At 42.8% G+C, this 25,579-nt stretch overlaps 1 protein-coding gene across 11 annotated transcripts in view; it reads right to left on the minus strand.

Moving 5' to 3' along the window:
* The window catches only part of BCAS3 (BCAS3 microtubule associated cell migration factor), a 375,413-nt gene that overhangs the window by 143,861 nt on the left and 205,973 nt on the right, over positions 1 to 25,579 (minus strand). The window contains exon 24 of one of the 11 annotated variants that reach the window (XM_054166702.1): positions 12,585 to 12,724. The exons of 9 other annotated variants lie outside the window; for them this stretch is intronic. In XM_054166702.1, coding sequence (XP_054022677.1) covers positions 12,657 to 12,724 — 68 coding nt within the window. In that variant the 3' untranslated portion in view covers positions 12,585 to 12,656. Of the gene's footprint in view, positions 1 to 12,584; positions 12,725 to 25,579 lie in introns of those variants that run through there. One more of the 11 variants, XM_054166703.1, reaches the window with a different exon arrangement.

The following is a 25,579-nucleotide window of genomic DNA, read 5'->3' on the forward strand; positions in this document are numbered from 1 at the left end:
TTCAGTAAAGACATTTTTCCTAATCCCCAGCCTAAACCTTCTCTGGTACAACCTGAGCCCATTTCCTCTCATCCTATCACTAGTTACCTGGGAGATGAGACTAACACCCACCTTACTACAACCTCCTTTCAGGGAGTTGGAGAAAGCAGCAAAGTCTCCCTTCAGGGTCCTTATTACAGAATGCTAGGGGTTGGAAGGGACCCTCTGAGATCGAGTCCAAACCCCACCCCAGCATGAAAATAAGCCACTGAAATTTAATACCAAAGTTAAATGTCTTCTTGCTTCATATTGGAGGAAAAAAAGAGGAATAAAGAAAATTTTCTATTTGAAGAGGACAGATTTTTCTTTTAAATTATGTTCTGCTTTGTATCAGTCCTTTCATTTGGCCTAACTCCCCTGCTTTCTTTCTAAAGCAAGTGTCTAAGTTAAAACAACTCCTGAACCCAAACTTGGATGCCTTGGACAAACTCCTGATGTGCTTAAAACTTTTCTCCTTATCACTGGCCAAACCCTTCTACCTTCAGAGAGTTTTTGTGTTTTGGGGGGCTGGTAACCCAGCTAAAGATTTCAACTCTGCAAACGAAACTCACACTGCTTTTAAATGCACTTCTAGCCCTCATCCCTGCCCTGAGAAGTGCTGCAGCCACCAGTGGGCCAGCCCAGAGGTCCATTAGCACATGGCCACCACAGAGAGCCCTGCATCATCAGCACGCTCCGGTGCAGACGTGCATTTCAAGCCAGGGGAAGGAAGGAAGGAAATGGCTTTAAGCTACATTTAAGTTACTATTTTCACTGGCTTTGCTGCTTCAAAGATGAGTACTAAGGAAAAATATTTGTAGTATAAATTTCATATGGAAAAGCACTAAAGAATAATTCACGAGCGAAGCTACATTTATGGGCAACTTTATAAGGATCAGCACTGAATAATAAAACTTGAGGCCAACTCTGTGTGTATGAACATGGCAAGGCACTCATTCTTACAACACTGTATTTACAGAAACAGGAGCTGCTATATGGTTATGATCATATTTAACAAGAACTCCACTGACTGATGTAACAAGAGGAAATTCATCCTGGAAGCAAGTAACTGAAAACCACCAAGCCAAGAGGGTTAATTCAGTGTTACGAAAACTTGAAAGTGACTTAAAAATAATTAAACTACAGTGGTGCAACTTCAATCACTTCACCTACCTCTGTTTTAGGAAGAGAAACTATTTCTTAAATGGAAAGCCCTACAGAGAAATGATGGACCTGAGTATTAATTAACCAGTCCTGTGTGTTGAACATTTCCATTTGGTTAATCTTCTGGAAAGGAATTACTGTTTCATTGTATTAATTCTTCTTCTTTACTCATTACCATGAAGCTTTCAGCATGTCTGCTACTGTACAGTTTATTTTCCCTTCTTTTCTTCTTCTTTGGTCTTTTTCCTGGTCAAGTTCTGGTCAGTAATATGGATCAGTTGTGCTTTGTTGAGCTGTTCAATGAGACTATATCAACAACATGTTTTAAATTGCCAGGACATAAGTTAAAATTTACCTCCCTTAATCCATCCTATGTGCTTCAGAATCATACTCCAAGAACCAGAGATATTAATTAACAGACAAGACATTTACATTTAATTACTAACATTTCCAAGGAAAGCTCTTGCTACCTGGTATTATTTTGGCACATCTTGTTTAATGCTCAGTCTGTCCTTCCATTTACTCTTCTGAGACATTCTTGTGCCTCTGCTGTCACCAAGATATTTAGGGACCTCTTCCAACCCACCCCATCTGGGTCCACAGGAATAAGGAATTGTTTATTTGTTAGCAACACAGCTCAGCCTGTACTGAAATATGCTTCAAAAGGAGCTGGTGGAGTTCAGAAATTCACATGAAGCCCTGTTGTTACAGATGGTGGCTTTGCTTTGTCGAGCAGCCTGCAGATTCCTGCCACGGGACACTTGCATTCTTAGCCCAGCTACACATTTCCCCTGGACAGAAAGCTGGCCTGGAGTCACATTTGTCTGCTTATTCCTCTAAGCACCAGATTTCTTACTGTCAAACACACTTTTTTCTTTCTGCCCCTCTCCCAGGTTTTGTAAGGTAGATTGTGTGCCCTGAAAGAAAAGTTTATTTGACCTGGATTCTGGAGTTGAAATTATTCAAGCACATCCCATGGATCTGACCAGTCTCAGATGCTTCCTACCAGTTACTTCATGTAATAGCACTTGAAACGCTTGGCATTTTCTCTCACCTTGCTTTCTGCTGCTATCAAGCACAGGAAAGAAAGCTATTTCCAACACTTGGGTTCACCACAGCTGCTCCAACGATTGCTTCTCTGTCAGGGTTTGCAGCAGTAACACTGCTACACTCCAAGTTATTCTTACACATAATGAGCTTTAATTATTTCTGCAATTTTTGTTATCTATCTGAGTGTTATTTTGTAAACACAGTGCAGATGTCTTAATGCCTACTGCTGGGCTTCAATGCCACGCATGCCCTAATTTGATGCATCTCATTATCACCTATTGCATTAAACTTACCCTATTAAGACCACCTAGATCCCATTCAGTTCTCTTACTAAGTTTTCTTTCACAGCAACTAACCAAGCAAGGACTTTAGAAAATGAACTCTGTCAAACCAGAAGTCCAGCAACAATCTCTAGGAGAAATGACACTGCCTGGCTTTGACATTACCACGTTCTCTTTCTCCCTCCAATGCTGAATTATTTCCTCAGCCCAAGCATCCATCTCTACCATTAACTCTTGACATCTGGTCTTCAGAAGCACACTTTAGAAAGAGAAGAGTTAAAAGAGGAAAAAAAACATAAAATCAAAACTCTGCAGCTAGCACCTACAGAAGAAACCAAGCAGTTTATTAGTATTTTATTAATCCTCCTGTTCATGGTATTAGAACCTGTCTAAAGTACTCTCATTTTCTTATGTACTCTTTTAAGCTGCAAAAGTCTCCAGGTGTATTTTTCATTTTAATGAAGTCAAGTGACTATAATAAAATAAACACATAAGTTCATTTCTTCTGCAAACGTACTTCTAACTGGCCACTGCTAAGCCTCTTCAGCTGTCTCAAAACAGCCTGGGTGCCCATTTCTATCTGAAATCAGCACTCCTCTTGCAGCAGAGCAGGGGCCAGCCCTTATCTCGGGTGCAGATTGCTGGCCCTGGCCAAGCCGGGCGGTGTTTCCAATTTCCTTATATAACAAGGCTCCAATGTGGGGAGGAAGCAAGCAGATACTGAGAAATCAGGGAGGATAAAAAGCACTAGACCTGTAACCTCTGAGGTCAGGAGGTTATGACTTCAGGGTCTAGCAGTAAGGTGGAAAGATGTGTTCAGGTAGTTTTAAATTACCTTGTTTCGCTGGGCTTTTCCAAGAGGAAAAGAGATAAGATCGAACACAGAAAATTAATTAATGTGGCACACGTGAAGATACAGACACAGCTAAGATGAACTTCACTTCTTTTTCCCAACTGTAAGTAGCTTGACTGAGGGTTCAGAAGCTGAAAAACTTTCTCTCCCCTGCCTCATAGCTGAGATTTCACAGTCAGAGGAGCTGACAAAGCTACCCAGGAACTCTTTTAGCCTCTCTGCAACCATTACTCTCAGAGCCATGAGATGGATTGGTATGACCATAATTTGTCTTCCAAGTACTGACAGGTGTGGCTACCCAGTGTGACAAACTGGAAAATATAACTGTAGCCATACAGGGAAGACTTTATGCATTTGTAGATGCAGCAGAAAGGACAGAAATCCTCTCCCCATGTTTGAAGTGGGGAAGTCCCAGTTTAACTTGGATGCTCAAGTAATGACTTCATGATCATCAAAGAACTGACACCACTGGTCAGGGTGGAATGAAACAAAGAAGTCATAACCTCAAATTCATGATCACATAACCCCAGCAGCACCTAGGAAAGGGCTGTGGATGGCAGCAATGTTGAAGGGAAAAATGTTTAGTGGCTCATAGCTGCCTGGGTCTCTGTAGGCCTTATTGCTCCAGCTCAAAGCTGATTTAGTGTCCCCCATTGCAAAGTGGGGGAGTGTTATTCATACTGTTGGTCACAGGAGGAGCTTGGCTGCTGCACGTTTTAGGTTGTTTTTCTTGTTTTACAATTGAAGAAGCCACCAACATAAAAGAGAATATGGCCACTGTGATCACTGCAGAAAAGTACCAGTCTTGTAAACTGTTAAAAAACAAACAAATACCCCACACACAAAAAACCCACAAAACTTAAAGGAAAGTAGAGACCACAGAAAGTGTAGATAAAGGACTTGATGTTTGTCAGACTAAAATGAAAAGCTGGACTTTCAGCCAATGACAGCATCATGTTTCACATGACAAACACTAAGAGAAAGATGATGTGTGTTCTTTTGAATAAAGAACTGCTGGCTATTCAGAGGATGGCAAGTAACTGAAAACTCAGTTTCTTCTTTTCCCCCATGAAATTAATTTCTCTCGTGAAAAAGAAATGAGTGTGATGATCTTCTCTTATGAAAGCAGCCTCTGAGTCCACCTCCATAGCCAACTTTGGAAACGCCTCAGTGAGCCAGGATTTCCTTATCTGTTGCCCAGAGGTAATTAACACTACACAACAGCACTTGGCAGAGCTATGTGTTTGGATGAAAGCTACAGAATATAAAGGTCTGTGTGTGTTCAACCGACAGAACATCCACCTCTACCATGAGCTCTGCATCTGTGTGTGACTCACACTGCTGCACCACGTGTCACTGCAACAGGCTCTTCTGTTCCATATAACCTAAATCCACATCTGGGAGCTTTGAAAGGCCAACCAAGAACATTTAAGACCCATTTCACCACGAGTTTTCCGCACCACAGAATCATTAAGATTGAAAAATACCTCTGAGATCATCAGGATAGGTAGTTGTTAAGGCTAGGATTCTTCTTTGGCTTAACAAACAAAACAAACCAAACCAAAACAACCCCAACCCCAACCATGCTAAGAGCATAGTTAGAGGTAAAAGTAAATTATAGGAATGAACTTTATCTGCCAGTCAGAACCCCAAGGCACAGCCATCAAAACCTCTTTGTCTCTTCTCTTCTTCAGACCCAACTATATCAGCACTCAGAAGACACAAATGGAGCATAAATCTTCACATGATTCTTCAATCTGTCTACAAATGACCATGACATTACATCTAAACTATTCTCTGCTATATGTGCTTCCCTTTGAAAGGGCTAAGGAGTGTATCAGACAGCGTGATAAACACAGAAACCCGAGCGTGAATCCCAATAAATGCAAGCCTTCCGTCTCGGAAACTCCTCACTTATTTGATTAAGTTAGGTGAAAACCAGAGCAGTCATGCTTGTAGCTTTTCTTCCTTTTTCCTTCCCTCCACTCTTTTCATTTCTAATGCGAATCGGAAGTCTATGTGGAGCAGCCTGGCTAGCCCCAGTCTAACCTCCCCATCTGGAAGGGAACTAACCAGCCTTGGGGCTACTTCCAACCCTTCCCAGCTGTTGGGTTTGGGTTTTTTGTTTTTGCGGGCTCGAGAAAGCATATTTATATAAATGATTGCCATATCCTCTGCCAGCTGTTGACCCTGCTCTTGTCCCGGTTGGGGCATGTTTTTCATTTCTAGCTGCCACAGACTGGAACTGACCCTGACAGAGTTAGCACGCTATGCAAACAGCTTCACGCGCCCTTGCTGTGACAGATAAGACAATGGCTGCCCAGTGCGAGCCGCCGCACCGGTGTTTCCCTTTGGGCTAATGTCACACAGCCCTGAGCTGGAAGGAGCAGTCAGAAAAGAAGTAAAATAAAATAAAAATGATGAGATTCACAGCACTGGTGGGAGGCTTCCTGTCCCCGGCAGAAGCGCTGGGTCACGTCGGAAACCGCTCCGGTTAGCGAGGAGGTTAACAAAAGCACGCGCAGAAAGGCAGCTTCACGCGGCCGCCTCTCACGTTAGGCACCTGAAAGTTTCCTGACCTGACCTGGCAAAGCAAGGAACAACTTCTTCACTAAAGGAGTGGTCAGGCACTGGAAGAGGCTGCCCAGGAAGGTAGTGGAGTCACCATTCTGGAGTGTTCAAGAAATGTGTGGACTTAGCACTTTGGGACGTGACTGACTGCCCATGGTGGTCTTTGGTTGACAGTTGGACTCAATGATCTTGAAGGTCTCTTCCAACCAAAACAATTCTATGATTCTAGAATTATTTTGGCAGACCTGGTTTTTATAGAATTCATAGAATGGCTTGGGTTGGAAGATACTTTCATGATCATTTAGTCCCAACTCCCTTGCCATGGGCAGGGACACATTCCACTAGACTAGGTTCCTCTGAAGGAACAGTGAGGTGGTGAACCTTTGCTGAAGCCCTTGAGAAAAACTGTAGTATAATAACTATAACAATAATAACAACACTAATAATAATGAAAATTATAATAATAATAATAATAAATAAAATAAAAACAACTACCCCCACCACCTCTAATGACAATAACTTTGAACTTTCAGGTCAGCTCATCTTAAGAGGGAAACCACTTTCTCTGTACCCACAAAGCACTCTTCTGGAAAGCTCTGCAGCTGACTAAATCCACCCATATTTGGTGGTCACCTGTAGCTGGGCTGAAATAAAGAGGTCTTGAACTCTGCTAAAAAAGTGCTGTGAAGGGGGGAAGGCTCTGAGCCAACACCCCTGCAGAAAGGGCAGTTACTCACTTTGGCTGTGATCTCATTAACTAACACTGATGAAGTTAAATGGGACACAGACAATGAACTGCAGCCCTTACAACTTTCATAAGCATTATCAGATTTTTTGATAATAAGTAGAGGTGGCATATGTGTTCTGTTTAGTATGCAGAAGAGCCTCATTTTATTCTCAATGCACAGATTTAATTAAAAATAAATTTACTGTTAACGCTTAAAGTGGTGCCAAGATTATCCAAACAGAAGGTTTATGATACTTAATAATTGATAAGAGGAGGGAAGTTCACAGATTGCGGCTGATTATTATTTAGTAGGCCTGTTTGCAAAGGTGAAAGTGGCATTGCAGCTAGCCAAAAAGAAAGGTGGTGGTGGGGAAAATCCTCTTTTTTATTGTTTGGATATTTAGAATAATTTAAATTTAGTAAACACTTTCCAGAAGCATTTGGAATGAAATTGACTACAGATCCCAACAGTTTCACTGACTGCTTCAGATAGTACTGGAAGCATTCAAAGTGCTTGGCTAAAAGATCAGCCTCAGCCCAGATCCACACAAGGGGAGTTTTATTTACTCCTTTTTCTCATTTATTTTGTTTTCAATATGGGCACAAAGAAGAGATCAGCTTCTTTAAGGCAGCGATTCTCAGCTTGGATTTCAAACCAGCTTTAGCACAATGTGCCAGAAATTTCCACAAGTGCTGAGAGAATTAACTGATGGGATCTTTGAAGCCTCTCTATCCCAGATTAACTAATGAAAAATCTGTGAAATCGCAGCTCAATCTTCTTTTTTTTGTAGCTAGATGTGTTTGCAGTGGCTGGGATGACAAGATGCTCCCAAGCCATCTGGCTCCTCGCACAGGATTTGATTCAGAAAATTAATAGTAACACCACTGGTGTGCACATATTGCAACAATCCAGCAACCCAGTGCTGTTACACAACCCAGGGCAGCCCTTTTGTAATTCCCCCGATGGTGCCATCGATTGCAAAGGCTGATGCCAGCCTCAGAAAACGTTTCCATAAAGCAGGCTGAGGAATGAGTGAGCAATTTCACTAAACACTAAACCTCAGGCTGCCCTACACTCTTCCCCCCCCACCCCTGCAGCCTCTTCCTTGACTGCAGGTCACTAATCCATGGTGAAAAGCCCAATTTGGAGCATCCCCTCAGAATAAAAAAGGGAGGGAAAAAAATTCTATTTTCCTGCTTTCATGTATTATGCAAATGTAATATCTATAAATAATGTGGCTTTGTGCCTTTGATAAGTGCTATCTAGCACGGATCAGCCTGTGAATTGAATTCTTCTTTTCAGACTCTCATACTGCACACATCTTGATGGGTGAGGAAAAGAGCCAGCGGAGAGGCAGGCTGCAAGTTTTGTTTACACATCCGATTCTCCACATCCAAACAACAGGACTGTGGGAATTTAAAGGCAGCTTTAGGACAACTTTCTGGAGGGTAATTCAGAAAATCCATGATTCTGGATGAAAAAAAGCAAAGCTTTTGAGCAGGGGGGGTGGGGGGTGGGGGGAAAGCTTAGTGGAACAGGCTGAGGGTTGAGAGAAACTTGTATAAATTATCTATGTTAGATAAATTGTGTATTAAAATGTTACTTTAAAGGATTATTTTAGTTTGCTTCAAGATGAACATCTTACTATTATTTTACATAATTCAAAGCTCCTTCCCATTAAAATTCATTAGATCTGTGTATTCAAATTCCTCTAGGTATCTCTGGGAACACTAAGCTAATGTGTTTAACTGCAACTGTAAATTTCCAGCCTCTTTAAAGGGTTCTAAACAGAGAGGATTTGGACGCTGCGGCAGAAGCTGCCTGGCAGAGCTCCTGGGGAAAACACCGTTGTGTCAAACGCATGGAAAAGATGGGGAGAGAGGGAACTGCAAACAGGTACATGAACTTTCAGAGAGCAGAGTGGGGAAGGGATGCTCAGGACTGTACATGATTCCAAACACTGTGTAACTTGTAAATACAGGGAACATTAATGGGAACAGTTTTGTCTCTTTTAGCGGCGCTGATGGATTTCATTACTGTGCCGTAAGGACTTGAAACAGATAGGTGAAGCCTTGCACTCCTTTTATTACTCTCTGTGTGTGTTATGAATTTTTAAACCCCTTAAAGGTTCCAGAAAACACAGTATATAAAGTATATAATAAAAATTTACTTTGCCTTTAGATCATTAAAAGTAAAAGCTGCTGTAAAAGGCAAGGAGGTGAAAGATCCTTGGGGAATACTCCTTTCCCTTCAAGCCTTGCAACATGTATGCTCTGAATAAAGAAGCCTAACAAGCCACACCATCCCTTGCAAACACATCAGCCAAGAGGTTTTGAGCAACCAGCACCACTTGTGTGTTTTGTCTCTCAGAGCTCATTTGGAAACACCTTCAGGGCAACTGTTCTGAGGGCTGCACTTTCTCAAAAGCAGGTCCCTCCAAGGTGTCAGGCCGCACACCCGAACAACTCACCACTTCTGCAAAGCCCCAGTTTGGGTTCTTGACAGCCTGGCTTTGCACATGCCTCAAAAACTCGACAGAAGTGGAAAACTTTTTTGCATATGAATGAAAAACTTCACTTTTTGGAGTTTTGATTTGATGAAAAGCTTCTGTTTTATCAGCTCCCAGCTCAGGCTTCAGCCACTGCCCCTGCCCATCTTTTGTAATTTGTGACATGTTGGATTAGTCCAACTCTGCTCCTGCTGAAGACAATGGAAAACTCTCCCACTGCTTCCAGGCAGAAGGGAGTTAAATTCTCAATTAATGACTTGACTTTGGTGCAAAGATCAAAAATCCCCTAACAACATACAGACACAGACATAAAATGATTCAATCAGCACAGACAGAAAATGACTTAAAAAATAGAGCCACAGACACAAAATGACACAAAAGACTTAACTACCCTCCCCAAAACCTCCCAAGCTCAAATCCTAGAAAGTATCTTACAGGCAAATCATTTGAGATTCAGAAGTTTTCCCCTGTTCTGTAGGAGCTGAGGCCCCACTCCATAGAGGGCTGCACTATTTGCTGCTAAACTTAGGTTAATAGCCGATGACCCTTTCCATTCTTAACCTCCAGCACTGACCTCCTGACCTACCCCCAGTGATGGTGTTTATAAGCATGTTGCCACTGGTGTAAATAAAAAGGGAACACAGTGTGCTGAAATTGTTACTGGTGATGACAACTGACACACATTTTACACTGCCAGTGGGCAAAACCATCAATAAATAACTCCAAATCTGTTGTTAATGTGTTTAGAGCTTCTTGCAATGGTCGTGTCATTTTGGCTGGCTTTCCTTTTCTCCTCTGCATGGATCTTTGTGGGACAAACAAAACATTTCCAATAAGGAAGGCAGATAAACCCAAAGCAGTCTGTGGATAAGGTTTACCATTAGTGTTAGAGTGCAGCTGGATTTTCTACCTTCCAAGGCATTCCTCCAGCTAGGAAAAAAGCATGAAAATATAGTGCCCCATAGATCAAGCAGAGTGGTTCACTCCCTAAAACTTTCCAACTGGGGGGAGAAAAAAGAAAGGCAGGCACATGGCTGATGATGGAAGCACAGGGTTGGAAGTACTGTGAAAATCCTTGTTCTCCACGCAGCCCACAAGAGGCCAACCCCAGCAAAAATTGTAAAGGCCCCTATAGAAATGCTTCACATAAAAGGAAGACAGAAGACCAGAGCCTAACTCTCACCCACTTCTCTTTATTTTGAAACGATGGTGGAGGATTTGGTTTGGTTGTTTGTTGTGGTGGTGTTTGGTTGTGGTTTGTTTGCTTGTTTTTAATTAAATAATTTATTTCTAAGGTGTTTTTTTCTTTTCATTGTAAATTCAATTTTGATCCAGACTAGTGTTATAAAGTGATAGTTAATATACAATATAAACCCAAACTACACAATTCTATCTGATACAACCTCCAATGCATCACACCACAGGTCTCTGTGTTGGATATTTGTCTTGTACTGAAGATACTGCAACTGCAAACATATTTTTTATTCATTTATGGGAACTATTTCCAATTAAAAACTAGACAGAGGAGAAATCTTTCTGTGACTCCTTTTAGTGGGAGCCCCAGGACATTAGGACAGTGTGGTGACAGCATGGTGTGGGCTGCCACAGCTAGACAAGAGGCACAGTGCCTGTCACACAGTTCCTCTCTGCTGCCCCAGGAGCAGACTCCTCCATCCCCAATCCCTGTCTGTTCTCAGCCAATGGCTCTGATAAAAACACAAAGGAGCACAAAAGGGAAGCCACCAACCCAAACTTTCAGACGGCTTTGAACATTTCTGAGCTGAAACACTCTATTCTCTTCATCTAATCACCTAAAACAACTTGTTCAAGAGGCTGTAGGAGATACTGCTGCAAAGGTCAACTCCACCAACAGCACAAAACCCTGAACCACACCAGAGAACAGCAGACTCCTGAACAGCTGATTGATCAGGAAACGCATAAAAGAGTAATATCAAAGTGTAAGTACTTCTGGAAGTCCTTTTTTTTTCTTGTCAGCTATATTCTGCTTCTCTCAACTAACACAGACAATTTCCCACTGCAATGGTGAAAACAGAGGAAATCTGTTGCTCACTGCCGCTACAATCTGACAAGACAAAAGCCACATGAGCCTGGTTTTGAAACGCACAAAGTTCTCAAAGTGACCATGGTAGATGTAACAGCCTATATAAAATGTGATCAAATAATAGCCATCTATCTTTCTCACACACACAAAAAAAAAAAAAAAAGAAGGAAGAAAAATTAGATTATGTGTAATTGCAAAAATCTAATTTACATTCTCCCACCCCCAGTTCCAATTGAAATTTCCACGTTTAGGAAATATTCCCTGCTCCAAAACTCTGTGTGTGTGAAAAAACAATAATAAGGCTTTGACATGTTTCTAACTGATTTGTTTTACACTATCAGAAGGCTAAAAGTCATTTGCAAAAGAAAGAAGGAAAGAAAGAAAATATTTCTGTCTTGCACACATCTCTCATTTGCCCATCTTAATTCAATTAAAGGAAGTAAGGCTGCTGTGACCGATGAATGAACCATATTTTAACTGAGGACATTTCTGTGCAAACTGGAATACACCAACCACTAATTCTCAGCCAGTTACTTCCGATCTGCAACTTTTATTTTGAAAGGTCATGGCATGGTCACTGAGAAGGCAGAGGATATGAAAGGCTGGCAAGCGGTTTGGAATGGTGCAAAACCAGAGGCCGGTATCAAAAGCAAAAGGTTCTTTAAGCTCAAATGCAATTTATATGCAAACATTCTGGGTTTGTTCCTAGCTGTCAGCTGTGGTTGGGAGTTAAAACTCTGAAGGAACCCCTGTCCCTGCACTGTGCACTGAGTTTCTACTGCTTGGAAGGACAGGAAAGAAAGATACCTTTTTTTTTTAATTATTATTAGCTCTATAACTTACACATTGGTGGTAATTGGTAACTTGGGACACTAAAAGTCTTACTTCTGTGCACCTTGGTGGATTAAAGAAACATGTACAGAAACACTGCCAGCCCTTCAGTGCTGGGCTGAGGGTTGGACTGGATGATCTTTAAGGGCTCCCAACCAGACACATCCTGTGCTTCTTTGCACAAAGGCGTGAAGTCGGTGGTGTGCTCTGTATGGGGTCTGTGTGTGCTTCATATATCCATATTCATCTGTAAATACAGTTTCTTATATGAACTGTCTCTTTATCTATCCAGGTTGTAAATCTATCCAATTGTAAAGACATTTTTTTGCTATAAACTCATGTTTGAGCAGCGTGACCCTCACACTTGAGCTGCAGTCTCTTCCCTGGCCTGCAACGCCCTGGAATACTGGTGCACATTTAAATGCAGCCAAGAAGGTTAAAGTGGAACAGAAAGCAAGAATCTTCAGCTTCAATACTTAAAACACACTTTATTATTTTCCAAGGATCTACAGGAGGTGGTACCTCATTTACACATCAAGAACCACCTTGTACACGTCAAGAAAGTTGAAGAGAAGGAGGGTATTTGTTTCTACGTCAAGTAGAAAAGTTCTCCATCCTCATCCTCTCCCCAGACATGGGCACTGTGCTGCTCCTGCACTGCAAGGGGAGAGGAGAAAACAAAAAAATAAAAATCCTTCAAGTTCAAGAATACTGAAGCAGATTTGATTAGTTTCATCCAAATGAGCAGGAGAAGCACAACACAGGGGTGAGTGGTGGGGAGCCCTGGGTAGCATCAACGCTTGCTGTGAAGTACTGTTAGACAAAGACAACGTTTCAGGGAGAAATATGCACTAGCATATTTGCAGGGTGGTCCCTTTAGCACCTTGTGGATGCTTCTCTTGACCTCCTTGCTTGACAAGAGAGGTAAGACAGTGCACAACAGAGCAAAGGATGTTACAGTAAAGACATTTTTAAGGGAATGCTTGCTGACAGCATGCTGAAATGAGGATAAACACATGCCTACTGTTTCAAAACAGCACTGAAGGCTGAACTTTTATTAAATAAGCACAGCAAACAAGCTAGCTAAAGCCCACGGGCAAGAGGCTCTGTCACCAGAGAGGTGAGGATGATGAGGTGTGTCCTTGACCAACTGGTTGTGAAGTCCTTCCTGAATCAAACAGTACCACAGAGTACCCGAGAAGTTTAAGTCTGAATTTCCACTGAAGAACAAAGCACGGTGGGACACGTCCATGCCAAATGATAGAAGGATAAGAAGAACTAAATGTGCTTTCTCTCACCACTTAGGTGGTCATTGTTGCCTTCAAGCTCCCTGAAGATTCTTAACAGCTAAACCCTGCTACAAACAGATCACCAACCTGAACAACTTCACTTCAGAAGCACAAATTAGGGTTTAGAGAACTTGCTTTTGTTTTGTAAGCCAACACGTTGCCAGACCGCCTTCCCTGAACTGGTGCACACTGCTGAGACAGAAGCCATCTCTGAGCAGCCACCAGGGAGAGCACAGAAAAGACCAAGTGGAAGATGCACACTACCACTCTGCTCCTGCTTTTCAGGTACAACAGAGGAGTAAGAGACACATGTTTTTTCCCCAGAACAGATCTGTCTTGAGGTGTTTGCTTTGGTGGATTTATTTGAGAGCAGTGCTCCTGGTTACCTGTCCCTTTAGCAAGTACCTGGGTTAAAAGGGAATGGAATAAATTTTTATGAGGATGGTGTGTCTTGTTTGTTCAAAACCCTGAACAGGTTTTAGATCTTACGTTTTAACAACCAGGTACAACCTGAGTCACTTCAGAAAACCTCCCAACTTGCGTCTCACCACAGACCACCATTTCTCATTGGAGCTATGCTTGGGTCCAGCCCTGACCTCCACCACTTCACCACCTGTGCTGTCCTGCTCCCTGGCCAGAGGTCAACTCGGTGGTCTTCAAAGCTGGACACACCACACCTCCAACATCATGCTACAAAGAGGGTCTCCTGCCAAACAACCCAGCAACAGACTTCTGGTTAAGTTTTGGCACAATGCTCTATGGCACTATGCCTTCTAAGAGAGAAAATGTTAATAGCACCAAGTGCCGAGGCTGTTTTCCAGCAACACATAATGGTGATAGAGAGGACAGAACCAAATCAGTTTTGTGGCTAGCCAGAAGGACAAACACTGTTTTAAACTGTAGTGGGACCCAGCATGAATTGAAATGACCAAATTCTGACCACTCTTGCTGAGCATCACCAGGTTAACTAAACCTGCAGCAATGCTACTGGAAAGCTCAAACAACTCCTCCCCACTACCTGCAGAGTGAGAATTACTCCTGATGAGTAAGGCAAACAGAAGGTTGCTACTTGTCCTGCCTGGTGTCATAAATAAAGAACATCCAGCTTGTATGATGGGTAAGAATTATTCCCATTTGTGAGTTTTTCCTGGAGTGAGAGCAAACTCCACTAAATATTCCTGTCTGCCTCCGTGTGCTCAAAGAGCCCAGAGCACATAAATCTGTAGTGATATTGCTCTTGGAAGGACCAAGAGATATCCATTGATTCCCATATACTATGTGCACTACCTGTAGATAATCACACTCTTCTGGAGCAAGCACTGCTGGTCACGTTGGGGAAGCCACCTTCCCACCTCCAGCAGCAGCATGAGGAGGGCATGGTGGAAGGTAAGCTGTCCTGTCACAGAGGGGACTGCCACCGCCCAGCTCCTTCAGTGCTGCTGTGTTAATGACCTCGCAGCAGCAGACAGATCCAGTCCTTCTGCTTTTCTTTCTCACTGAATGATTTCCCTAAAGCTAAAGCTGGGCAAAATGCCACTAATGCTGCCGTAAAACTCCCGCTGCGTTAGGAGGGAGGCAGGCGACTGAGGGTTAGGAGGTAATCAAGCTTACAGATTAAGGCTCACTAAAGCTACAAGATCAGCACAGCTCGGGGTGTTTATTAACTCTTTGAAAACCAAGACGTATGACTTGGGATCACACTGATGGGAAGGATGTTTCCTAACAAGACCTGACAGCTGAACTATTTTGCAAGATTAATTCTCATTTGTGCAAAGCTAGGAGTCCACAAGAAACACTCTGTAAACCCATGGGGATCGGTTTCGTTAGAAAACGTTCTTCGAGCCGTGAGACTGCACCAGCAAAAAACCCTCCCAAGAACCAGGGAGAAGTCACATTTGCTAATTATTCTTCCTTTCAGAAGCTTGGCATATGAACTTAAGCAAAGGTAAGCTGACAGTGAGTTGACCACACTCCTGCCCCCTTGGGTGCCTTAAAGCTATGACCTGGGAATTATTTTCCTTTTTTTCTAGGCAGTGCAGAACGGGTTAAATTTCTGAATATAAAACGAGGTTGCTGCAATCTGGGTGCTTTTTTTGTTTTGTTTTGTTTGCAACACAAAGCAAAATATACTCTACAGATGCTTGATTAAAATGCAACAGCTGTTTATGGCGGTGCATTTTCCGCTAATTTACTGGGGCAGCTTTTTCAAGGAGCCTTGTTTTATTGCATCTTCATTTGCATAAACACTCATACACCCGAGCTGTCTGTCCACTTGTCCCTGTCTGGACTCACATTTAAGCTTGAAACTTGAATTTAACCAAACCATCCGCTCCCCCTAAAGCTCCAAAAGGAAGAGTTTTGAGAGTAAGGTGTTACACACCTCTGCCCCAGGATCTAACCTGCACTTTGGACTTGTTTCACTTCTCAATCCAAAATATTTCCATTTTGGGCACCCTACCCAACTGGCATTTAATCTGCTGCTCACATCTGTCTGGTTAGGCTTGGTGCCTCTTTTCTTTCCTCTTTTTTGTCATGTTATTATTTGCCTTTTGTTTATTTGATCTATTACATTCCTTAAGCTTGAAGACTAATCCAAATTATTAGCAAATACAAAAGGGTTTATGTAAATTATTGCGATGAACAAAAACAAATCACAATTATAACGTTGTTAAGTGAATTAAACCAACAATGGCTGCAGCTTCCCTATCATGGATTGAGGGGGATGAATTTGAACTTTATTGACAGTAGCAGCAGAAAGCCTTAATCACTAAGCACCAGTACAGTCTGGTTTTCAGAGGGTAATGACCCAGCTATATATTCATAACAAGGGTCTCATTCATCATAATTCATATTAAAAACCAACTCTTGCAAAACTAATGGAGGGAATGTGTGAAAAGTGATTGGATGGCTAAAACTGTGCGGGGCTGGAAAAGCTTTAATTGATTTTATTGTGCTGTGTCTAAGCCTCCTTTGCCCAGTACATCAGATCTCTATCTAACTGCATTTCAATTGATTTTCACTGATAGGCTTCTTTCTTATGTCTAGGGCTTAAGTACTAAACTAATAAAAGGATAAAAGACTTTGTAATACAGATTTTGAAAATCATGTGCACGCACGACGTCGGTGGAAGAAAACTGTGTGCTGTGTGTTTGTCCTACCAAAGTGCCCACAGTAACCAACTGGAATATAGAGAAATGCTACTAATGACAAGAAGATTACTAAGGGAGGAGGTGGAAGAGGAAGGGGTGGGGGGAGAAAATAAGGAAGAACAGTCCCTTGGCTAAAACCAGCTTGATTGTAAGCAGACCTGACTTCAATGGAGTTGTTACCTGCTCACATTAGGGGTGATTTTGACTGCTATCTCCACCTTGATTGAAGGAGATGATAATTCATGTCAGATGTGACTTGATTCTCCAAAATATTAACTAATGAATCACACAGAGTCTGATAGGAGAATCTAACATACATGCCCTGATGAAATGGAAGCAATATGAACTGGTTTTGAATTATCATATTCTTACCTTAACTTTTTAAGTGGCAATAACACGACAGAGACAGAACTCACTGCCTGTGCCTGTAGAGCAGAGTTCAGATAACAGTTTGTTCAAGCTCTAGAGCATTCCTGAACTGGGCAGCATCATAGAATGATTTGGGTTGGAAGAGACCTCTAAAGGTCGCTGCAGTCAGCAAGGACATCCTCTGCTAGATCAGGTTGTTCAGAGCCTTGTCGAGTCTGACCTTGAGTATCTCCAGGGATGGGGCCTCAACTGCCTCCCTGGGCAACCTGTTGCAGTGTTCCCCCACCTTCATGGTGCAGAACTTGTTCCTAACATCCAATCTAAATCTCCCCTTCTCTAATTTCAAACTATTGCCCCTTGTCCTACCACTACAGGCTTTTAGAAACAGTCCCTCTGCAGCCTTCTTGTAGCCCTGGTCAGGTACTGGAAAGCTGCCATTAGTTCTCCCTGGACCTTTCTCTTCTCCTGGCTGATGAAAGTGAAAAAGGTGCCTGCTGCAGATGAAAATGAGATAGCTCAGTTTGAAGAGCTGTTATAAAAGGAACAGGTTCATAGAATCACAGAATGTCTTAGGTTGGAAAGGAGCTTAGAGATGTTAAATACAAATATCCAAATAGAGGGGAAAGCCCCTACAATTTTGGAAGTGAAAACGTCTTCCAAAGGCCAGTTTCCCACTTTCTTTCATTCTCCACACCCCAGCCACCACTCTCTAACACCGCTGCAAGCCAGACTATCTGCCAGTCAGCTGGTTTGTAACATCTGTATAACAAATGAGAACGTGGAAGAGTTGTTCTGCTTTTGTGTTCCTTTCTGAGGCTTGGTGTTGATAATCTCCAAAGCACACCCATGATTCTTTAAATTAAACATCAGAATCTTGTCTCACAGTACAGTTAGGTTATCCATGTGTAAGAGCCCAAGCCAAGTAATTACACATCCGCTCAAAGGATTAGACACATAAGATTTCTTTAAATTTTTAATAAAACTGCACAGCTGTTGCAAGGGGAAAAAAAAAACCACACACCAACCCCAACAAACCAACCAACAAACCACCAACCTCTTTTGTTCTAGATTTTTCCTTTTTTTAAAACCATTAAGCTCAAAGTGATTCACAGTTATGCTTGGAGAAAAGGACTTTCAAGCTATTTCTGTTAGGCACTTTTGTGTCTTTGGCTTTTTTTTTTTGTTTTTAAAGTAGGTTTAATATCACTTTAACCCCGTGGCAACAGCTTGGAGCCAGGAATAACCTAGAGGAAAGGTAGTTGGTCAAGTTTTAAAGAACATTCTCTCTGCTTTTACCAGAACACCTGCAAATGTACTTTACAAGATCGCCACTTAAAGTGCACATTGGCTGGTGCACGTAAAAGCGTGCTACATTTGGGTCTGTGAAGTTAGCCTGTGGGACAAGCAGAAAGCAGTGGTTTGAAACCAGAGCAGGGTAGATTTAGATTGGACATCGGGAAAAAGTTCTTTACTATGGAGCAGGTTGCCCAGAGAAGTTGTGGAAGCCTGATCCCTTGGAGTGTTTTAAGACCAGACTGGATGAGGCTTTGAGCAACCTGGTCCCATGGGAGGTGTCCCTGCCCACGGCAAGGATGGGTGGAAGTAGATGATCTTTAAAGTCCCTTCCAACCCAAACCATCCTATGAAAGCTGATGTTTGAAGGAATTCCCATGATAGTACAAAACAGAGACAGCCTCTGCTGTCCTGAAAGAGGAGTCCAATCGCCTCGGGGCAAGAGTCACAACTGCTCAAATGGTGCAGAACCAAGCAAGTGGCTTCTGTCCCAGAGGCTCTTCCTGCTGGTGATGGTTTAATCCAGAAAGAGGTGAGGCACTGTGCCCCTCTGCTGCCATGAAGCCACAGACTGCTGGAAGTTCATCACAACAGTGCATGACCAACTGCTGCACCGTGAGAAGCAGCAGACATGTGCTCTTCAGAAGATAAAGGAATGGCTGGAATAAAATTAGGACCTGGCACTGGTGATGTAGGTAGAGATAGGGGGAGTGACATCACACAGGTGCCAGCACCCTAGCACAGCCTAGCAAATCAGGGTGAGCTGGAGAAGTCCAATAGACCATATGGGCTGAATGTGACCAAGAGCAAGCCCTCTAACACTGCGCTTTCAGAACCCTTAAGGGAAGAGAAGGAACAATCCTGGACAATGATGCAAATAACAAGGATGGACTGTTGAGAAGAGAGGGAAGCTCCTGACAAACACAACCAACAAAGGCAAAAGTTATATTAGCAGAAAGTGCAGAGTCAGGAATGCAGAAGGTTGAGTGCCTGCCAGGTAGAAAGGCTGGGGTAAAAGCCCAAAGCCTTTCAGCTGCAGGCTGGTGATGGGCTGTCTTGCATGGCTGTGCTCCAGCACACATCACAGAACACAGAATGATTGTGGTATCGAGCACAGCGGTGAGATGTCATCTCAAACAGGCACACTGATACCCATGTTCAAGATGAAAACTTCAAAGAGCTACAAAGCAGCCTAACGAGAGGAACAAACACTGGCTCAGACAAGGCACCCAGAGCAGCCAGGCCTCTGCCCATGTCAGCTGAAGTCAGGACTAGCATATGGCCACAAACCCTCCAGGGACATAAGCACCAGGGAAGGAAAAATTATTTAAGTCAGAGGGCAGCAGCAGCAGCACAAAAGCAGGAGTAGCTTGAAAGATTTGGAATCATCAAAGCAGCAAGAAGCACAGGGGCAGTGCTGGGGTGTGAAGAGGGAGGCACGTGGGATGTGCCAAGGTGCTGGCTGGGCTGGAGCCAGGCTCATTGCCCAGAGCCCTCCAGCCAGCCTGGGTTTCCAATTCAAATATCTCACAGCACTTTGGCTTTGTATCTCAGTGTAAATTTATCACCCTAAACCCATGGCAGTGATATGCAGTATTGCTAAACACCCAGTAGGTAGGATTTGCAAGATAAACCATGGTCTGTGGGTGCATTTCCAACGAATCCAAATCTCCACAGATTCTAATGAACTGCAGCTGACCTTGATCAGTGATTCAAAGCCCAGAGCAGCTTCTACTCTCTCACACATTACTAACCTTTGCTACAACATTTATCAATTTACCTTCTTGATCTCTCAAGCAGGTCATGTTTTCTAATCAGCCACTAGCTCAAAGACTTACATCCCAATTAAATTACTGAATGAAGACATGCTGGAATGTAGGCTTCTCTTAAAGGAATTAGCACAAAACACACTTAAACACTGGATTTGCAGGGCTGAAGTGATGTTTTTAAAAGCCATTTCTGTATAATATGCAAGCTACAGAGAAATATCCTACTCAGAATCAGAACTGTTTATGCCATCCCTGAAACAATTTCCTTAGCTGTTTTCTGGTTTTTTTTCTTCTGTGCATAAATACTGACCTGAGCTTTAAATCATCTATGCTGAGCCATGAGCTCCTCAGACATTAGCTTGTCTCAAATCTTAGGGTACAAAATTCTACACAGATGTTTATTATTAAGCATAAGGGTAGCATCACAGACTTAAAACTACTTGCACTTAAAGGCAGACACTTGTTAAAACAGCCATAAGGTCTCAGCCTTACTTATTTCCCCCCCTCTTTAATATACACACACACACACACACATATATATATATGTAACTATATATGCTGCATGGAAAGTTGCTGGAGAAAAATACAGTGCTAACGGTAGAGCTGTAGGGCTCCTTGCAGCCCTCCAGGGCAGCAGCTCTGACGACAAGTTCCTGAGAGACCTCTTCCAAAGGGGCCCCAAAGGAGCAGGCTTTGGGCTGAAGGATTTGTGTAGCTGGCAGCAGCCGCTTGCTCCCCAGCCACTGCCTCTCCTGGGTCAGCAGCACGCAGTGGGGACAACCGGCCCCAACACTTCAGCCAGACTCTGGCCTGCTTCTTGCTTTGGTCTAAAAAGCAGGTTGTGCAAAAATGGCTTTCTGCTGCTGCCTCCTCCTCCTCCTGTGCAGGGCAGCAGCAGCAGTGTGCTGACAGCCTCTGCGTGATGTGCAGTAGCTCGGCCGCACACACACGGTAGCTCTGATACTTCCTGGATTTGATGCACATGTTGAGAAGGACTGTGCCCAGCATGTGCAAAATCACAGTCACACAGGAGAGGAAAAGGCAGAACAGGCAGCGCTGAGCCTCACAGCAGCCCAGCTGGATTGCTAAATAAATATCCCACCACCCTGCTGCTGTTCGATTCAGCACAGTGTTGCTGCAAACACAGGTGAAGAGAAGCGAGCCTCTGGCATTTGTATTTCTCTTATATTCATGAAAAAAGATAAATATTCATTTGCATTTCTTTCCACTTCCAGAATTGGCAACCACTGATGACAAACCCTTACAAATCCCAAATTCCCAGCACTTCCCAAACCATAGACAACTGAGTCATATTTGCAGTCACTAAGAGATGAGGCACATCAGAGCAGCACCAGTTTCAGACAAAATTTAGATTCCAATGGGGCTTCCTCTGATTTTGTTTGTCTTTACACTGCTCCTAGCTTACAAATGTCAGCACATGCTTGTTTCTACCAGGCTCAGGTCTTCCACAACCCCCTCCCTTTATCAAACGTTTCAGAGTAACTCAGACTCAGTCAAGAAAGCCAACAAGAAATGTGAAGCCATGTTTGTATTTTATGTGTTGTGAAGAGTTTGGATTATTTTCATGAAGGTGCAGGAGGCACCAATTCTGCAGGTGCAGCCTAGCAAGAGCAGCTTTGGTACTGCTGAATCCAGCCTGCCCCTGCTGTAAAATCTGCTTGATGGCTTTAAAGCCAATCTGTGCAGCACTCAGAATCCAACACCAGCACCTTTGCTGACTGCAAGTATTTTTATGATTAATTTTTGGGATAAAAATGTAAAATACACAAAAAGATAAAAATGTACTGAATTGGGATAGCATGAGAAGCTGGGTCTACACTAAAGCTAGAGCAGGTAAGCGATTGCCTGATTTAATGACCAGGTTGTCCTCACCCTAGTGCAGTGTCCCTTCTGCCAAATACCAAATGCATGAGTACCATTTCCTCCTGTGACCCATGCAGCTACACCAGCACCACTGGTATGCAGCAGAGCAGTGGGCTCTGAGCTCCAGCAGCTGTAGGGACAGGTGCCAGCGCACCCAGAGGCTGACCAAGATAAAGGAACTCAAGTGAGGTGGAGGGATCTGAGATGCAAGAAAGGATGAGAACTCTTGAGTTAAGCAGATCCAGTCAGGTCAGCAAAATACCAGCTCATTCCAAGAGAGATGACGGGCGCAGAGTAAAATCAGCAAACAGGCTAAAGGTGAAAATAACTGCTCAAACACTCCAGTAATTTTCTGTTCCTCTCTTCTAAATGCTAACACTTTATACATTCCCATGCATAACATATTTCTGATGTTTAAAAAAGGGAGTGTTGAACCCCAATACTCTGAGCATTAAATCTGTTAACATTTCTGCCCCCTTGTGCAGCAGGATAGGACATCTCTGGCTCATTCTGTGCCTACCAGTAAAACTGCTTGTGTAATTCAAACACCCCCCCCACCCCCCCTGCCTCTGCAATATTTACAGCAAAGATGGTTTGGACTTGATGATCTTAGAGGTCTTTTCCAGCCTTAATGATTCCATGATTTCCCTACAGTAATGCAAAGGCTCTGCCTAGGGTAACAGTTCAGGACCTCTCTGTTTGAGGAGTACTTCAGCAAACACAAGCCTCACAGCTACTGTATTTTGATGGCTGCTGCCACTGGAAAATAAAAACACACTGCAAAACCAGATCCATGACATGTACAAGAAAATACCACTTGGCCCACCTTTAATTTATTTGTTGACAGAGAAGATCTATGGTGCTTAATGTAAAGTTCAATAGAAACACAGGTAATGCAGACCTCTGGAATCATAACGGCAATAAAATCAGCTCTGCATTTAGCTGGCTGTTAAATGCGATTCTAAATGTATTGGTAAAAAGGAATCAAACTTGGTTATGGCTTAAAATATATTTCCAGCTTTAGAGGAGAGACCAAGCCCAAGTTCCATCCATCAGGAGAAATCAGTGCTGCTCGTCTCTGCCCAGTGACTCTGTTTACAAGCGGCGTGCAGCGGCACACGGCCGGGGATGGAGGGCTGCACTCGCTCCCTGGCCACAAAGCCAGGCAAGGAAGAGCAGCAGCGACAAATATCATTGCCCACAGCAAACATCAGCCCTCCAGATGGTTTGCTTTGCCCTTGTTTTGGGTTATTATTTGTTAAATAAAGGCATCAGCTGACGTTTGAGTCCTGAGTGGGTGCTCTCAGGTTCACTATTAGTCAGAGATCTTTTATGCTGCTGCTGCTCCTCCAAGCTAACACCGTCTCAGGCAGCCACTGTGCAGCTACTTTTTATGTAGTGATTTCAAAGGGTGACAAAAATAATTCCCAGTGAACATTTAGGGTAAAAAGAAACAAAAGAAATATTTATCAGTTCCTCTGGAGGCTATTTCAGGAAGTTCATCTCAAGAAGCACAGACATTAAAGCACATGAAACACTTATTACACATATTTTCCCTAGTTACAAATCCACAAGAGCAAGAGGATTTCTTTGGGGAGAGATCCAATGTTTCTTTTTGCTTTTAGCTAACTACTGCAAAAAGTAAACTAAAAATGAAATAACTTTCCCATTTTAACGTGGTTATAAGCTTCCTGCTAGGCTGTGACCTAATTGAGACTTTTGATCTTAGCTTTTTCAAAACATGTTATTCTTCAGAGTCTGTAAAACATTTTAACTACAGATCTCCTGCAAACATTACTGAGAGCTACAGGGAATAAACTAATAGAGAAAGAAGGGGGAGAGGGGAACGACACACCCTCAGTTTATCAAAGTCAATGGAAATACAAGGTATTAATTATGCTAAATGAAGAAATATGGGCATTTGGTTACTTTTGTGGGTCAGAAGTATTTTAATCTGGTGCTGCCAGCCAGCTGCCTCTCCCTGACCTGCGAGCATCTCTATCAGCTGCCGGATCACATCAAAGCAGCACTAAGTGAGGAAAGCAGCGACCAGCTCAGGGGCCCCGCTGTGGTACCAAGGTCACAGATTTGACTGAAACCACCACATTGTTATCAATTACAATCACTGATAAGGACATGACCTTTTTTGAGGCACATAAATGGTGTGGGGGGGAAGGATATTCACGCGACTGCTTTCCCCCAAACTGCACTTGGCTCGCTCCGTGTGCCGGCAGGGAGAATAAAACCGCACAGCAAATCCTGGTTCTCAAATGGGCACAGAGTGAAAAATATGACTCAGGGTCCACTGCTGATAAGATCCACTCAGATCACCCGAAAGCAGCTCCCTTGATTTGGTTAACTGAGGCAAATACACGACAGAGCACAATTAAAGCAGAGGGGAAATTGTGTTTCTACCCTACAGCCGGCTCTTGTGAACTTGCATCAAAGCAAACCCCAAAATGTCTTCATTATAGCAAGACCTACAGCAGAAGCACATGGAACTGAGAATAAGTAGTGTTAGACAGTAGTAAGTCACCTAGTAAAATAAATGTATATTTTCAATAAAGATTAGCCCTGCATTTTACTCCTTAAAATTCTTTGATCAAGTAATTTTGGACTATATAAAACCAGCCAGACCTCCCTAACTCTACATTCCTTAAGAGATTGATTTGCTCTGTGCAAAACGCTACAATTTCACCTAACTAGACCTCAGGTGACATTCCTCTTGTTCATTTTAAATACATAGCAGTTTGCTGCAGACACATTAGTCTGGAGGGGGGGTGGGAAGAAAAAGGAAGCTCAAGATACAGCCTAACCAGATATGAAAAAATATTTTCATGATAAGTTGACCACAGCATTATTCAGGGTTCCAAGTTTCCAGCATTTTGCAGGGGTCCCAGTTTCCAGCATTTTAAAGTTTCCAGAAGCAGCGCTGAAAACATTATACAGAAGGGTGGGGACAGATCTTAAATCCTCCATGATTTAAAATGGCAAAATCCAATTCATTCCCACTGCATTTAGAATGAACAAGGAATTAAATTGTTAACGCTGTGAAGCAGCTTGGCTTCTGCAAGTCAAAAGTTAAACACTAACTGGTTTACTCTCTATGCTCAAAATATTTACTAGCTCTGACTCGGATTTAAACAGCATAAAATATGATCATTCTGTAGTGCAAAACAGTTCTGATACATACAAAAGAGGTAATGAGGTGAAACTGGAAGGTATAGAGCTGTATCTTTCCCATCTACCTACAGGTTTGGATTTTACTACGTTTTCTACCCGCTAAGGGGACCAAAAGAGCTGTATGTGGTGATATGGAATTAGAGAGCTGTGATTATTTCATGTACCTTTGGAATTTACTGTGGAGTTAGGTGGAGAAAATACAGTCAAGGAGACTGTTTTAAAGCCTGTGGAATGGTGAAAAGGAGGAACAGTGGGATGCAGTCTTTAATCCTTTAACAAACTTTGCTCTCTGTGCCAAGAGGCAGAGAGAAAAATACATTTTACGTTTTATAAATAGCGGTGAACATAAGCTAAAGCATTTTGCCACTTCTGGGAAATCAATACACAAAAACAAGCCACTCATTTGCAAATAATTTATGTGGCTTTTTTTTTTTTTTTTTTGCTAATGCAGGACAATCTCCCTGTGAAAACGAGGGCAATAACTTTATTATGCTCCTAAATGCGATGGCAAAGCAAACAACAGACCGCTGCTGCTTCTATAGATGCTGAACAAAAAGGCACAGCTTCGATCAGGTA

This window comes from Dryobates pubescens, chromosome 13 (assembly GCF_014839835.1).
Source record: "Dryobates pubescens isolate bDryPub1 chromosome 13, bDryPub1.pri, whole genome shotgun sequence".
NCBI lineage: Eukaryota > Metazoa > Chordata > Aves > Piciformes > Picidae > Dryobates > Dryobates pubescens.